Source organism: Lycium ferocissimum, chromosome 6, assembly GCF_029784015.1.
Source record: "Lycium ferocissimum isolate CSIRO_LF1 chromosome 6, AGI_CSIRO_Lferr_CH_V1, whole genome shotgun sequence".
Classification (NCBI taxonomy): domain Eukaryota; kingdom Viridiplantae; phylum Streptophyta; class Magnoliopsida; order Solanales; family Solanaceae; genus Lycium; species Lycium ferocissimum.
Genome location: NC_081347.1, coordinates 3054177 through 3071785, shown reverse-complemented (window position 1 = coordinate 3071785; position 17609 = coordinate 3054177). Strand labels below are relative to the sequence as shown.

General features: G+C 34.7%; 1 protein-coding gene across 1 annotated transcript; it reads right to left on the bottom strand.

The window, feature by feature from the left end:
- Positions 1-548: 548 nt before the first annotated feature.
- LOC132058928 (uncharacterized) lies at positions 549-7945 on the bottom strand. The gene is made up of 6 exons (XM_059451357.1): positions 7400-7945; positions 6016-6449; positions 4672-4730; positions 4383-4511; positions 2480-2615; positions 549-1167 (listed from the first exon to the last, which is right to left on the bottom strand). The coding sequence occupies exons 1-6, from the start codon at positions 7662-7664 to the stop codon at positions 814-816; spliced, it is 1377 nt and encodes a 458-aa protein (XP_059307340.1). The 5' UTR covers positions 7665-7945; the 3' UTR covers positions 549-813.
- Between the last annotated feature and the right edge of the window lie 9664 nt (positions 7946-17609).

Below are 17609 nucleotides of genomic sequence, written 5' to 3'. Positions count from 1 at the left end.
GTTATATTTGATTAAGTATATTTAACCTTCAGTTGATTGAGACATGCACTTTTGATGAATTTATTTGTGAATGTTCACTAATTTGCCATGATTACCAATTGTTCCATTACTTAACTATACATAGGTTATGTCAGACTTGTATTGTTACTCCATGTTTATCAGTAATATAGTTCTAAACTGTCCAAATACAACATATTTCCTACGTAAAGGAACTAAAAAAATATGTTAATTAATTGGAAATTCAATGTGTTTTGTCTAGTATCAAAAGTACTAAAATCAGAATATAGCAATATCCGAGCGACCAAAGATGCAATAATCTCTTTAATTTTTAGGAATTAATTCTAGCTCTAGTATCAGACTGACAGCTTGTTTCTAACGTTGGACATATAACCTTAATGCAACCTTATGCTAAATAAGATAAATATAGAAGTATTTGTTGATAAATCACGAAGAGTAATTGATCAAATTCGCAAACGTTCCCGTGATGGAACACATGATAGCAGCAAACATACTAAACAAATTGAGAGAATAAATTCACACACGTAATCACACGAGCAAACTATACAAAAGCATTTCATACAAAACAAAAATGCAATTACAACCAATCATCGTTTCTTTCTAAGTCTGTTTCTATTCCCCTGTATCTGGGGCTTTAGAATTGTACATTCTATTTTAAGATATTGCTTTACAAAAGAAAAATGTACATGACCAATGGATACAAAGAATAGTGGAAACATGAATGCTAATACTTTGCTTCAAGTACCACAAAAATTTGAAGAAAAAAATAACAGAGAAAGCGTTCAGAGAGAGTCGTTATTCACCACTTGCTTCTTTGTTCAGTGTTAACTTCCCTGTTTCATCTCTCGTGAAAAGTTTTTCAACTACTTCATTCCAGTTAGTTCTTACATCAGCAGAATGGCCTGTACTTGTGGATGCATCTTCTTCGCCTTTTATGGGAGAAGCCGCCTCTGTTACTCCTCGTGCTGATTCTTCCTCTTTATGCACTAAGGGTTCCTCCTCTGCATCTTTTGGCACCGCATGTGGAATTTTTAAAGTAACAGCTCTTTCTAGTGCCTTTTTATGTTCTTTTTCTAGTGTGTGCTGCCTTTCAATTTTCTGTACTGGCGGTGGGGTCGTCGGTGCCTCAGAACTAGCCTCCTTGAGTCTCTGCACGGAAGCGTTTACTCAGGAAAAATAAAAATTCCTTCAACAAAAATTTTCAAGTAAACGACAAGTCGACATAGGCTTTCCCGCATGCAGAAACATAGTAGACTTTAGCACACAATTCTGCTACTTCAAGCACCTAAGGGTCGTTTGGTTGTTGGGTAGGAAGGTAATTATTCATGTATTAAAATTAGCATATTTAATACCATGTTTGGTAACTTTTTAGTTGCTTATATAAAATTCAGCACCCCAAGTGTGATAAACATGTATAAGTCAATATATGTATCATTTTATGCGGGTAGAAAACGGAATAACTAATACATGAATAACAAACCCTGCGTTACTAATATACCTGCATAACTCTAACCAACAACCAATCAACCCCTTAAGAATTAAAGCATATTCAAGAAAACTAAGCTGATGGACATTTTTAGTAGGGTGTTTCTCTAGATTTCAGACTTGAAAGAGCATAGACATATCAATACAGGGGCAGGGCCATTATCCACCAAGTTTGAAACTGTGCATCAGTCAGCCCTTGGGAATTTCTCGGTTATCAAAAAGAAAAAGAAAAGAATGCAGATGAACTAATGCACCCTATACCAGATAGCAGCCACAGAGTTCAAAATACTTTGTGACTTTGGAGAAAAACAGGCCTTTCTTGATTGGCCATCGGAAAAATGCTAATGCCCACAAAAAGCTATGCCTTCTAACAAGGATGATAAGCTATCCCGGCCCAGTGGCGAAGCCAGGATTTCAGTAAGAGGATTCAAAATATAACGAAATAAACACATGAAGACACCAAGGGGATTCAATATATATATATAGAAACACACACATAAAAAATTAATTTTGACCTGTATTTACAGTGTAATTTTTCGGCGGAAGGGGTTTAGATTATCCCTAGCTCCGCCAATGCCCTGGCTACTACTCACTCCCTTTCACCATGTGCATGCAGGCTTATTTCAATGTAATTATCATTTCTAGAAAATGTTGGTTCCTTTTGTGGGATAACCTTGAAAGATAATCTATGTCTGAAAGCTTCATATACTCCCAGCTTCTTCTCTCTCAGCTTAACCTCACTCGAAAGAACACAAGGTTGATCTACTAATGTTTGTTAAAAGATTTCCAAGATGATTAGTTCTGCAATGTTTATCGTCATCTAATCTAATTAATCATCTGTGTTCACAAGCGCCTTCCTTCCTTAAAATTTAATCATTGTTTACTTGCAAAAATATCTCATGTTAGGGATAAGAAAATTGAAATCTGAAGGGGGAGGCTCTCTTTTCAAATGACAAAATAAGCTGAAGCCACTTACTGCTAATGCCTTTTCTGATTCTCTTTGTATCCATATAATTCCATGATCCGATGTTGCATTGCAGGACAGCACAATATGTTCAAATCTTCCATCAACTGGGATAGCAGTTCTAACATCTGGAGGGAATCTCCCACATCTGTCGAGCAGGAAATGTAATTAAGAGAAAGTATTGAAGCATATATGTTTTCAAGATCAGTCAAATGATCTTAATGCAAGGGTAAATCAAATTCAGACCATTTTTAAAATTCTACGCAAGAGCTCAGCTTCCAAAGATCCAAAGGAATAAAACATCTTTTTCCATTTCGCTTCGAATATAATAGGTAAAAGCCCTCAATGCTGTGTACTCTAAGATTTCATATGAATGCACTTCATATAGCAGCAAACAATCTGTTCAAATAACTCAGAACCCGAAGCATGCATAATACCAAATAGTTTGTTTTGTTGTATCAGAATATGGAAACTGAGAATTTAGTGACCAGTAAAGTTCAGTAAGTATTGCGCTCCGATGGCAGAATGGGATAGAGAACAGGCAACGGTCCCAGTCTAGGCAAACTTGTACTGTAGGTGAAGGAGAAGAACAGAGGAACACAATCAACAGGCTCAGATTAAAAGGTTTAAGCTAAACTTTTGAAACTAAAACAATCAGGTATGGTAAAGTACCCCAGTCTGTTAACAGAACTGTTATGCTTCCAATCACTACCCTCCATGTACGACACGCTTAAAAACACCACATTATTCACCAATAAAAATGGCATTCACGGTAAGCAGCAGTAGAATACAAGAACATCTCTTTGTCTGGCCAGAAATTTGAGTTCAGACTTTTGGATGTTTACAGTGAGTATATCAGTTAGCTAGAATGAATGATTTGACTTACATAACTTCTCTACTTGTTGACTTTGTAAAGGTATACAAGTACAATTGCCATGCCTCTTTGTCCAGAGAAAAGATTTGAATTGAGCAAAGTTGGACATGCACATTAATTACTTTTTTACGTGCTCCTGTGACTGCATGCATATATGTTCTTGGTGTCCATAAGTGTCATTCTCCTTTCCCCCTAGAGTTTCATTAGGTCAAAGCGGCAACAAATATTGATGCAAGGCTAAATAGCCTGCATTGTTTTTTTTCCCTTTAAAATGGATACAGCCTGCATTATTCTATTTGCTTGGAAATAGCACTGGAAATTAACAAATTTCAGATATTGAAAAAAATTTCAGTACCACCTCGAATAGTTCAGAAATGTCTTTTTTATTTTGCTGTGGTACATAAATGCTTCTTAATCCAAGATATCAGGTTGGCGTGCTGCCAAAAGTGGGGTCACCTGTTTGAACCTTTGATGCGCAATTCTATGATTTTATGCCTTGGAATAACAGAGAAGCACCTCACGCGGGCGCTTCTACATGAGACCCCAAAAGAAAAAGATAAGGCTGTCTATTCTACCAAGCCTGCCGGAATGGGAGCCTTCTGGAACTAGGGGCTATCTTTCATCTTCAAAATGGGGGGAAATACAGGAAAGGGATTGTTGCATCTGTCAGGCTTGGTGTTTCACAAATCCTTGCATAGGAAAAGATGAGAGCTAGGAAAAGATTTATTTGCAATATTAGAAGTTACGCCAGATATTTCTCTTTTAGGACAACGCAGGCGAGTTGGTAATAGCACAGAATCAGGTACCAACATCAAGCAGGCTCTAAACATAACACAGACTCGAGAAAACAGAAAAGGAATGAACGTCAAGATACAAAACAGAGGAATTATTAAACGAATATGTGATGATTAGTATTGGCACAAGGAATATGTATTGATTCCGAGAGACTTAGCATAGAGGCCTGCTACAGAATCATCACTAATTTCCAAAACTCTTAACAGTAGTGTGGAGTAGTAGTATCACTATTTGAACGTGATTTACCTGCAAAATTTTCTTTCAACAACGTGATACATTCGACCAGGTGCATATAATCTTCTTGGATCTCTAAGCTTCCTATCTTCAGGTATGAAGGTATCTCTCAAGCACACCAAAAATAACAAGCACGGTAAACTGTTGAAAGCATTAACGTCCAGTTTAAAAGATACTTATAATAATTCCTCCATAGAAAAAAAAAAAAAGAAAAGAAAAGAAAAAAAAAAAAAAAAAAAACGGAGGGAAAAACTGAAGGGCTTTGCTCTGCACCCAAAGTATGTAGGATAATTGAACTAACCAGAAGACAGTTCTGAATATATCTTCCAGTGGGGTGGGTGTTCTTGGTAAGAAATCGTCCTGAAGAAGAAGAAGCCAGAATAGATATGTTAAATTCAGAGAACATGAATGTTCCGTGAAGTTCCATTTAGCAATAAGGAACAAGTCAGCACCTAGTTTATTCTGTTCATGGCTTTCAGCCTACAACTGTACAATTTTAGTTCAAAGATCATAGAAGGAAAAGAAATCCCAATTTGGAATCTTCCCAAAAATATTTCGGATAAAAACAGCACAAACATTGGTTTTGGTAATTATTTTATTGCAATATCCTGAAAGTTTGACTTCCCCTTCAATTAGTCGAGGTGCGCGCAAGCTGGTCCAGACACCACAGTTATAAAAAAGAAAAGAAACAACTGATCAGACAAGATAAGATTTACAGAGAGTGAATTCAAATGAGCTAGTTTTTGGGATGAGAAGAACGCTAAGCTAATTCGAGAAAAAGCTGACCATTTGGAAGTCTCAAATAGTCTGACTTTGTTCAGACTATGTCCCAAGTCACGGTACCTGTGATATATCTGTTATAAGCTTATTGTGCAAACTTTAATCTACATTAAATTGGCCGTAATATAGAAGAACCAAAACTGCCATAGGTAGTGCATCTGTCTCCTAAAGTTTTCTGATGGCTATCATACACAACTCCTGCCCTATAAAATCCTGTAAAAACAAGGTATCATAAATAATTAAGAAGCTTTTTCCTAGATTTGTTCTAATACATGTAAGCATCCCAAAGTCTTGATATGTGCTTCTCAAGCACTATATATACATGCCAAAAATTCTTGACACAAAGACAGCAACTATACACAAGAGACCACATTTATCTGCACTAAAAATAGGTCCCGAGGCATTTTCATCATTCACCCATCACAAGTTGAAAAGGGGAGCCCTGGCGTAACTGGTAAAGTTGCTGTCATGTGACCAGGAGGTCACAGGTTCAAGCCGTGGAAACAACTTCTTGCAGAAATGCAGGGTAAGGCTGCGTACAATAGACCCTGATAAAGGAAAGACATCCAGAAAAGATTCAATCCGCTTCTATATTTAAGTACGTATGAAGTTATCTGCATCAGATTTCGTTCTTTTCCTCTAGCCTCCCACATTCGTCTGCCCGATATTACTAGCGAAATCAACTGACAAAACAGTCATTTAGTCTAAATCAGACAAAACAGTAAACACCATACCCAACTTTTTCAGTCACAAGCTACGAATGTACAAAATATTAATCAAGTAGTAACATTTTTCGGAATATGTTGCTAAAGTATGATCAGACCAAATTAGAAAAGCCAAATCAAGGACAACTACACCAACTCACCTGCAAAACCACTGAGTGTATAACATCAGCATACTTAACAGCCAAGTTGAGCGACATACACCTAGCAGGAGCAACAGCATAGCAACTGATTAAACTCCTCGGGATACCCCCTAATTTACCCCCGTGATTCGCCACAATTATAGTCAACAAAGATGCAACTCCAGAACCCAAAGAATGCCCAACAAAGATCATCTTGTAACTCTTCCCATTCTCAACCCAAAGCCTTTTTAAAGTCTCGGATTCTTTGTTCAACATCCAAATTGCTGCCTTCAACAAACCATGATGCACATACCCACCATCAAACATCTGTTGCCCAAGCTTATTATCCATCAAGCATTTATAATCACTTTCTTTAACCAAATTTAAACCCCTAATGGCTACAACAATCTCATGGTGGTCATGATCAAGGTAAATCAAATAAGGTGGAGCATTACCTGACGGAGAAAATGAAATAATACTAAATGAAAATACTGTTGGAAATAAATGATAAAGAAACAATCGAATTTTTTATGAGCACATACACTGACGGTGGCGGGGCAAGAAATTCACACAAGGGAATTCAAAAATACTAAAATATCACACCACCTATCATTTGAACCTGCAACCTCAACTAATTTTTCAACCCCTTTTGACACTATACAAAAAAATTCTCTTAACATTTTTGCGCTATTTGCTCAATATCGTAAATTTTTTCTCTAACATTTTTGCCCTATTTGCTCAGTATCATTAGGAGATTCAATTGAATCCCCTTGTTGTAACCTAGCTCCTTGTTACCTATTGTATTGTACCGTATTGTTGCTTTAAATGCAATGCTTGTTACTTAAGTTTTGTTGTATCATATCATTAAATCCACCGACAAAACGTCCCCATTTTATGTAAAGACCGATTTTTGATGTGGTCGCGCCGTTACCTTATTTTTTTCTCATTTTGCCTTTGCTTATATTTAACAATCCAATTTTATACTTTACCTTATCTTTTTTAATAATATCTCTAACCCATACCTTATTTTTCAATATTAAGTTTATTTTTCATATTGTTGATATCTGGCATTATGTAACGAATACAATCTATTCAAACGTCACATTCATCAAAACAATAGAGCACAGTTATGGAAAAAGATGCTCCTTCCGTTTCAATTTGTTCGACTTACTTTCCTTTTTAGTCCGTTTAAAAAAAAAAAAAAAGAATCAACTCTTTAAGTCCAACTTTCCACATGGCATGTTAAGACAACAAGATACAATAACATTTTGGTACATTTTTATGGCCACAAGATTCATTACTTTCTTAAACTCTGTGCTAAGTCAAAACCAGACAAACAAATTGAAACGGAGAGAGCATGTAACAACCATTCAAAGAAACTAATTCAGCAATGCGAAACATTTACCAAGTGTTTCTTCATAAGCAACACGTTTCACAGCCCAGTCAGGATTAAGCTTATAACCTCCTTCAGGTGGAAATTTTGGGTTATGAAGATCATCTTCATAAACAGCTAGAATTGTTTGACAAAGACGAGGAATAGGTTCAAATTCATCGTAGGTTGCTGGAGGCCACGTGGCACTGTCATCATTACCTATGTAAGTACAACGTTTCCATACCCAACGCATACATCCTAACACTACTACACATTCAAATCCACAAGCAACTGACATTAATTAAAGCTTAAAATGTGTAAAATCAAAATCAAGAACTGCTAAAAATATGTAATTTTTAACTAAAGATTGTGTTTTTGAGGTTTGTAAGTGGAAATTATCAAGTGGGGTTGTAATAATATGTGATTTTCAAGATTGAATGAAAGTGGAAAAAATTCAAGAATGTAAGTAGAACTATTAAAAATCTGTAATATAAATATGGGTATGTAAAAGATTGTGTTTTTGAGAGGTTTGTGAGTGGAAATTATCAAGTGGGGTTGTAATAATTTACAAGAATATGTTTTTTTTTTTTTTTGGTTTTTTCAAGATTGAATGGAACTAGGAAATTATCAAGAACTACTAAGAATCTGAACCTTTTTTTTTCAAATGGGCATGCTAAAGATTGTATTTTTGGGGTGTTGAGGTGGAAATGTTATGTGGGGTTGAAAGGATTTACCAGAGTTTTTTTTTTTTTTTTTTTTTTTTTTTTTGGGGTTTTTGAAGATTGAATAAGAATGGGAAAATGAAGAACATAATAGAACTTAAAAAATGTGTTGTTGGGGTGGCTAAGTGGAAATGTCACGTGGGTTTCTAAGGATTTACAAGAAACCTTATGATTATTTTATTTTTTCAAGGTTGAATACTGAGGGAATTGATTTGATTCTACTCTGCTTCTTGGCTTTGGGTCTAAGTAAGTGTTTTGTGTTCCAATTTTTGTGCTATAATGGAATGGTCAATTGAATTATTATTTGTACCAATTCATACTTGCTAGGAGTTTGGATATATATATATATATTTGATTGGAATTCTTTATAAAATAAAATAAAAATTGAAGTAGAAATGAAGTTGTGTTTGAATACTGTGTATTTCACTGAAAGTTAAAGATTTTCCGCTGAAAAACTTGTCTTAAAAAGCTAACAGTTAGTCCAAATGTCTATTATCTCAATCAAACAATATTTTGAAATTTTCTTTAAAAAAGAAAAATTGTCATTTTCAAGCGGCTCCTTATTTTATCATACATATGAGCTGTTTTTTGTAACTTTTTGGTTCAATGATTTAGGAGTGGGGAAGGGACAAATTAATTCGACGAATTGACTACCACGCTATAGGTACATTTTGGATTCTGGAAAATAACTAACTAGTGTTGCCAAACTTTTTTGCAATTAAAGATATCTAATCAAGATATAAAATTAGTATATGCTTTGATGACTTAATTATTTTATTTTTTACGTTGTCAGATTAATTTAACATGTTGTAGCAGGTTGCTTATTAACAAATGTTTGTTATATAGTGTTTTACATTTTCAGTGCCCTTATAGTATAAATACTTTTTACAATATTAATGTATAAAACCTAAACTCATAGAATTTAGATATTTTATTGGCTTCATATTCGGTGTTTATTACTTGCTATGGAACCCGAGCAATTCGAATTTGCGTCACACAAAATTTATTAAAGGATGAAACAACCTTCGTCAGAATTTTTCTCATTTTCGAAATTCAAACACGAGACCTTTAATTAAGTAGCTGTTTAATTAAGTAGTTGTGTTGCCAAACTTTTTGCAATTGAATAGTACAAATTAATTAAACAGTCAATTGGCTGCGTTCGATGATTTTTCCATGAAACGACAATTATTATTTTAGTCTGACCATTCAACAAGTTGAGAAGGTACTGACCATCTTCTTTTCCTACGGCCCAGGAGAAAAGACGATTTTTCTAGGCATATGTTGAATAAATTTTGAAATTCCAATATTAAAGTGAGAAAATTAGTTTAAAGTCCAATACAGCAAATATAAAAGGATTAAGAAATAACTCTATCTATAATTCAAATTAGATGTCCTATAAGTTCTTTTTCCATCATCTAGAACTTCAAATGCTACAATAGCTTCTTCTTCTCCTTTTTTTGGTCATAAATTAATATTCTATAAATTAGAAAGTTTACTTCATAGAAAAGAAACATATATTTGTATAGAAAATAATTAAGTAAGTAAATGCATGTTCCTTTTAAATATTTAAGGTTTTAAATGAGATATTCATAGACTTCAACATGATATTAAAGTAGTCAAAAGTCTTAGATCCGAGTCTCACTCTCACCCATTATTTAAAAAGGACTCAATAAATTTTTACGTATTTGGCGAACGAAAAATAAATAAGCTCACACGTGATGAAACTTCTTTTCTTGTATAAAACTCAATAGAATTTGTTCAATCCTTTTATTTGTTGTTAAGGTGGAAAACTGAACCATGTTTTCTCTATCTTCATCTGCAATCAGATCATTGTTCGCGATTCAGAATTATGTTTTATCATCAATTCAAGCCTTTTTTTTTCTCTTAAAAATGAATAGATTTTACGTATGACTTAGATGTCGCATATTTTCTCAAAAATTTATTCTATTTAAGGAATTTCGTATAAGATCCCTGATCTCGTTGATCGAGATTGATACTTCAGTTCTTCTCTTTAGAACGTAGTGATTTGACCCCATAAGAAAAATTATTTTCCTTAATATTCACAAGCCCGCCCTCATTTTAAGAAAAGTTTTAGTTGAAAAAAAACATGATTTATAATAATATAAGCTATGATAATTCTATTGTCTAACTCAATTTCCTTTGTCTGCAATTCAAAGTGAAAAAGAAAAGAAAAAAGTGAACATAGATCACCAAGCAACCCCAGAAATATATGGATAGGATTTGTCTTCTAAGATTTTGGCTCATTTCTCTTCTACCTCATCTAACTAAATCAAAATTCTAGAAGAATGTCTATTCTTATTAAAATCGTGAACTAAGGTTTATTAAAATATTAAAAAGCGCAGCTAGTAGCTAAATAGTAGAGCAGGTGAATTAATTTTTTAAATAAACCATAAATGGTAGAGCTAATATCTTATACGGAAATGGGTCAAATATACCCATGTACTATGAGAAAAGGGTCAAATATACCTTTCGTTATACTTTGGGGTCAAATATACCCCTATCGTTATATTTTGGGGCCAAATATACCCCTATCGTTATACTTAGGGTTCAAATATACCCCTCATCCGTTAAAGTTGTTCAAGATGGACATCCGACCCTACGTGACTGCCACACATTCAATGAGTGCGACTGCTACGCGACATTTAACAACACCTTTTCTTGCATTTTACTTCCTTCCCTCATTTATTCTTCCACCGCTAATTTTTTCCCCTCCACCATTATCGCCACCACGATCATCTCTATATTATTCAAACAAAACACCGTTCTGAATCCAACAGTTATATCCATGAATAACGAAAATTGACCCCTTGCAAGTGTTTGATTTCCTTTGTAGTGTTCTTACCGCATAATCTACTCTCCGTTGAATTCAGCTTGAGAGGATTGTTAGTGCTGCTGCTTCGAAAAGGATGGTCACGTCGGACAAGGGTGTGTTTGTATTCTGTTAGAAGGGAACTCACAAAAATTTTCAACAGGGAAGTGTTTGGCCAAGGAAATGTCTTGCTCTCAAAAGGTTCCAATTGTGTCTGCAGCTCAAGGAATTGGTTCTTGCCTTCACTTATCTAAAAAGAAATTGATTGATCTTGCCTTAGATTCAGAAATCTTGTTTAGATATTTTTTGAGCAATGTTGCTTTTTTCTTTTAAAATTGTGATATTAGTAACATTAAATGGAAATTTAATTTTGTTTCCAATTTGGTTGTGGGTAGTGACGATGGGAAGTAGAAAATTGGAGGAAGGAATAATAATCCCAGAGGGCGTGTTCGTAGTGGCGGTAATGGTGGCAATGGTGGTGGAGGAGAAATAAATTTTAGTGGTGGACAAACAACAGGGGAGGGTAGAAATGGGTTAGGGATGTTAAGATGGCGTACGCATCCATCTCATCAAATCAAATGTGCAACCACGCAGGATTAGATGTCCATTCATTGAATAACTTTAACTGATGGGATATTTGATCCTAAAGATAACTGTAGTGATATTTGATCCCAAAATATAATGAAGATATTTGGCTCTTTCTCATAGTATAGGGGTATATTTGGCCCTTTTCTGTATCTTATATTGTAAAGTTCAATTTTCACAAAAGATAAAATAAATCTGCCTGATCGTAACACATACTTAAGGTGAGGAGCTTGAAATTTGATATATTTTTAAGGTTAAAATGAAAATATAAAAAAAGATTAAGAATGATGATATGAAATAGCAAATTAAACTCTGGACCTTTTTCAAGCTGAAACAGAATTTAATACTGGAAAATTGGAAATGCAATATTCACTTCCTACTTGGGTCATAAGGAGCCTACAACACAAGAATGGGCTCAACAGCCCATTTGCTGGGAAAAGTCCATTCAAAAGCCATACTGAGTAATCCGTGTAAGTTCGATTTAAGGGGAAAGCGCTCTCTATTTAATTTTTTTTTCATGTTCATGGCTTGACTCTGGTACTTTTGATTAAGGGCGAAAAGATCATATCCAGTCCACCATAGTTGTTGGTGTTCAATTCTATTTCAAGTTTAGGGAGAAACAGACCGATCCTTGCTCATTTTCTATCCCTAACGAAAATTATGAGTAAATTTCCCTTAATCCTCGATAACTTTAAGTTAGAAAATAATATCTCTTTCATTTTTAAGACAATGATCAAAATAAGTTACTCCCTCCGTCTCAAATTATTTGTCATTTTTTGTTTTGTTTTACATGCCCCGTAAGAAATATTAATTAGGAGGGGTATTTGACTAACTTTATCCTTATTTATGTCTAAATTATAATATCTCTCCATTAAATTTTTACTCTTGTTCTCTCTCGAGCTGAGGATCTTTCGAAAACAGCCTCCTCACCTTTCAAGGTGGGGGTAAGGTCTGTGTACACTCTACCCTCCCCAGACCCCACATTTGTGGGATTCTATTGGGTATGTTGTTGTTGTTACGTGTCATCTCCATTAATGACAAAATTCTGTTAAAGGTAAAATGGGGAAAGAACAAGAACAATTAATTGTGCCTTGAACTTCTAAAACGATAAATAATTTGAGACAACTATTTATAGTTAGCACGACAGATAATTTGAGAATTATATAAGTTTATTAATATCGAAAAACTAGAAATTAAAAATACAAAAGCAAAAAAATAGAGCAAATATGTAAAAGATATAACCATGATAGAGGACCCATTTGACAAACTGACAAATTACGTTTGGACCCTGGTTAAAGAAAGAAGCATGTGCACTTTCTGAGGATGACTACATATTGAAGAGGATATATTGTATTTATGCTATGGAGTTCTCTTTATTTTTTTAGTTGCTTAAATTAATTCTGGAATCTCCATCCCTTCTTCCTTTTTATGTTCTTCTTCCCTTCGAAGATTTGATCACAGGCGGATGGAGCACTATAACTAGGGGTTGAACCCCAAACTTTTATTGCAGGGTATAAATTTATGTATAAAAAATTACTAAAATCTTAATAAATTGTAGATATGAACCCATAACTTTATAAATATAATTATTCAATACTAAAAAAATTAGAAGGCTGAACCCCTAGAGTACAAATTCTAAATCCAGGTAGGAAATTTGGGTCCATCCATAAGGGGTGCTTAAGGCCCATTAGGGTAATTAAACTTAGCCCTAATATTTCCTATATAATAATACTTACGGTGTAAAATAAAACATATACGCAAGATTTTTCTCTCGCTCTTCTCTTCTACAATATATTAGGGTTTTAGACTATGATTTAGGGGTTGCTCCAATATATCGTGACAACCACCATCGGCCCGTAATTCCGGGCCGCGTTCGACTTAAAACCGCTACATGAAGAGCACGTAAGTTCTCCTTTTATGGTTTATCGCTATCTAATTAATTTAGATTAATGTGTTATGTGTAAACCTTCATTGGTATCAGAGCCATAGGGTTGGTTTTCTGGTCTGAAAAACAATTAAAGAACTGTTCTGATTTACTGTGTGTATTTAGAACTGAGTATTTATTTTTTTGCACTGTGCAATTGGAAATAATAAAACTTTGTAGTATACTGATTTAAAATTACGTTTTAAGTCAGGTTAATGTTTTCTTATATCTGGATATGTTTCGACTCAGAACCTTTATCAATTTTGTTCTACTGATATGAACTAAAGTTTTGAAATCTGTTAAATATTTAGATTTTAACCGATAATAGATTCTGAAATCAGTTTTCAGAAGAAAAAAAAGTTTTTTTTGGTTGTTTTCTCAATCGCACCCGCTTCGTCATCGTTCGAGATCGCCGCCTACCACCATCGTCAAACGGACGGTGGGCGTGCCGAGATACGAAGGTAAAAGATGCAATGGCTTCTTCCTTCCCTTTTCTCTAATGGCAGAAGCAAAATAAATTAAAAAAAAAAAAAAAAAAAAGGAACTCTGTGTTCCAACAATGGTGATGGTGGCGGGGAGGAAAGAAATAGGAAGAAAGAGAAAATATGTTTTCAATTTTATAAAGAACTGATATATAATCATTCAAAAAAAAAAAAAAAAGAATTGGAACGTGAGCTCCATAGTAGCAAGGCAAAATTTTTTGGGAGGAAAAGCAACTAGTTTAACCTAGCATTACCTTAGAGAAGATATATTCTTTTAATGGGCTTGAGTAGTTTGTTTTTTCATTTTTTTGCGCGGATTGCCCTTCTTTTGGAGTGGTCTTTAAATTTTACCCCTCATATTTGCGGTCTTTAAATTATGCCCCTTCATATTGCTGGTCTTTAATTTTTGCCCTTTGCGTTGCAACTCTGAGCGTTCACGCAGAAATCATGAGGTTCTGGGTTCGAACCCCCGCTCAAGCATAAATTAAAAAAAAAATTGCAAGGTAAGATTTGGGTCGCGTGTATGCCAGACCTGGCATACAATTGTTAAGGAATTACCAAAGTTATGCCGGACCCGGCATACTCTGCCTTATGGGCGGATTTGGGTATAAGTATCTGGGTCCCAGATAACTTTGGTAATTCCCCCTAATAAGTTTATGCACCGACATAACTTTGATAATTCCTTAACAAGTTTATCGCAGGGTCGACCATATTTATGGACAAACTTTTAATGGGACCGTAGACCGAGAAATCATAACAAACCAATAAAGAATGTGGATGTTCGTTTCTAACTAAATGTATTTTAATGCATGTTCAGGTCTTAAAATGTTGCAAATGTACCTTAGTCTGTTAGTATTTGCACTTACCAAGTTGTGCAAATTGACACATCCTACGATGCACCGAAGAGATAAAATATAAAAACAATATCGGCCTTTTATGAGCATTTTTGTTTATCGCCAATGTATGATCTGTTTCTTTCCGAAATGTTACGTTTTGCTTGATGTTAAGTTCAATTTGGTTGCCAATATGCGGGAGTTTGAACTAACCAAATTTGGCTTATAAAACAAAGTTTATGTCTTAAGGAAAAGTTATGCCTTATGGGGCATACTTTTAGTTATGCTTAACTAAAAAAAGTCCCGCCCCATAAGGCATAACTAGAAAGACTTTTAGTTAAGGCTTAACTAAAAGTTTGCCCATTAAAAGTTTGCTCATAAGTATGCCTAGGATCTCGTATAAACTTGTGAAGGAATTACTAAAGTTATGGGATCCGCATACTTATGCCAAGTCCGCCCGATAAGGCATAAGTATGTCGGGGTCCAAAGATAACTTTGGTAATCCTGTCAAGTGTACTTCAAAGGCATAGCGAAATTTAAACTCTGCCTTGCGAATATTTTTAAAATTTTTGACTGAGTGGGGGTTCGAACCTGGAACCCATGGGTTTTAGCCGAAGGGCAAAATTTCAAGATTTCAAATATGAGGGGCAAAATTTAAAGACCACCCCAAAAGAAGGGCAATTCTGCGAATTGTTGTTGCTGCAGAATAAGAAATCTTGGGCTTAGAGCCCATATCAATGCTCTGGTTGTTTTTCTTTTGGTTACAGAACTAGTTAATGGGCCAAATGCCCAGTTTAATCATGGCTGATTTTTTTTTTAGGCTAATGGCCTGATTTAAAAGGTTTTTTTTTTTTTTTTTTAAATTAATATCCAGATTAAGAGATTTGGTCATATGGACCTAATATTCAGAATATAAATTTAGTATTTATATTTTCTTAATGTCATGCTCCGCATAATTGCTGAAAGCATCTAAGTAGTAAGCCTACCCCAAGATGAGTGCTCTCCTATTCCGACTTCCCCAGAGCCTCCGGTAAAGATGGAGACAAGCCGACGGGTTCTGCCTTTTTGGGATGGAGCGTCGAAGTTTTTTTGAGAATTCAAGAGAAGGTCACGGCGAGACGAGCCGTTTATCATTACGATAGGTGCGAGCGGGAAGTGTAGTGATGTATGCACCGAGGCATCCTAATAGACCGGGAGACTTGAACCTTGTTCCTACATGACCCGATCAATTCGATCGAGCACTCGCCATCTATTTTCATTGTTCAAATCTTTGACAACACGAAAAAACCATTGTTGAACTCTTTGACAACATGAAAAAACCAAAAGCTTCCGCCTCTCCTCTCTATCTATCCAAGGGATGGAAGGGCAAAGGCCTTTGGTGTCCATTATTATCCCAATTGCTTTAAAAAAAAATGTTAATTAGTTTAACTTTAGATGTATTTGTCAAATTTGTTTAACATGTTCAAAAATGTTAATTTGTTTAACATCAGATTTATTTGCTAATTTGTTTAGCAAGTTTAAAATGTTAATTAGTTTAACATTAGATTTATTTGATTATTTTGTTTAGCATGCTTACAATGTTAATTTATTTAACATTAGATTTTTTTTTTTGTTGATGTGCTCACAATAAAGTTATTTGTTATTTTTTTTCATGCTTGGAAATGTTAATTAGTTTAACATTAATTTCATGTTAACTTGTTTGATGTGTGCTACATGCTAATTAGTTTAACATCATTATGGTAAAGTCTATGTTGATATTTTTAACATATATAATATGTTATAGTTTAACACATTTTATGTTAATTTAGCATGAAATATATGTTACTTGGTTTAACATTAATCTTGCTTGTTAATTTGTTTAACATCTGTACTATGTTAATTAGTTTGACATTAAGATTTTCATGTGAATTTATTAGCATACGTATGAAATTTAATTTGTTTAACTGATAATCCATATGGTTTATAAAATCATGATAGACAATTATGTTGCCTAAATATGATTAAGATGCTAAGCTAGATAATTAACTAGGCTAATTTTCATAATATTTTAATTTCTGGATGATGATTGGGAGCATAGTGAACTCTCGACTCCATGATTAATATGTGTTTATTACCTTAGTCAATTGATGCTTAGTTTCATAATATGTATGTGTGTTGAACATAGAGCCTTGAGTTTTATTATTTTAATGGTTCTCATTATTTTTTTGTGTGTTAAAGAATGACTACGCGAAAACATTGTTCTTTGAGCTTAACAAAGGGTTGAAACTCAATGGTGACAACTATGAAACTTGGAGTTTGAAAGTTCAATATGTCTTTTGAAGAGCAAGAGGCTCGGAGGCCATTAACAATGTCATGAATGAGCTCGAGGATGGCAACACGGTTCGGCATAGGCGTGACCGTGAAGCCGTATTATGCTTGGAGGAAAAGGACTCCCTCGCTCTCGTTACGTTGCTAAGCACCTTGGATGATGACCTTGAAGGGAGTTCAAGGATCACCAAGGGCATGGAACTTTGGATTGCTTTGAAGAATAGGTTTGGTACTTGTTCTATCGCAAGGCTAAGATCCTTGACGATCAAGTTTGACTCATACAAGAAACGCCCAGCAGCATTCAATGAAAACGCATCCGAGGCAAACGACAAACATGACGAGGAGTTAAAAGATGTTGGTCATGTGTTGACCGATGAACAACATATTCAAGGCGTCATACGCTCTTTTTGCCTAGTTCGTGGGATCATATGAAGACGCACTTGACTCATAATGAAAGAATCACAACTCGGGAAGATGTCCGAGGCATCTTGAGTTAGAGGAGAACGACTTCGAGGTTGCAAAGCCAATAGCTAAGTTGCACATGGCAACCTCCAAAACAA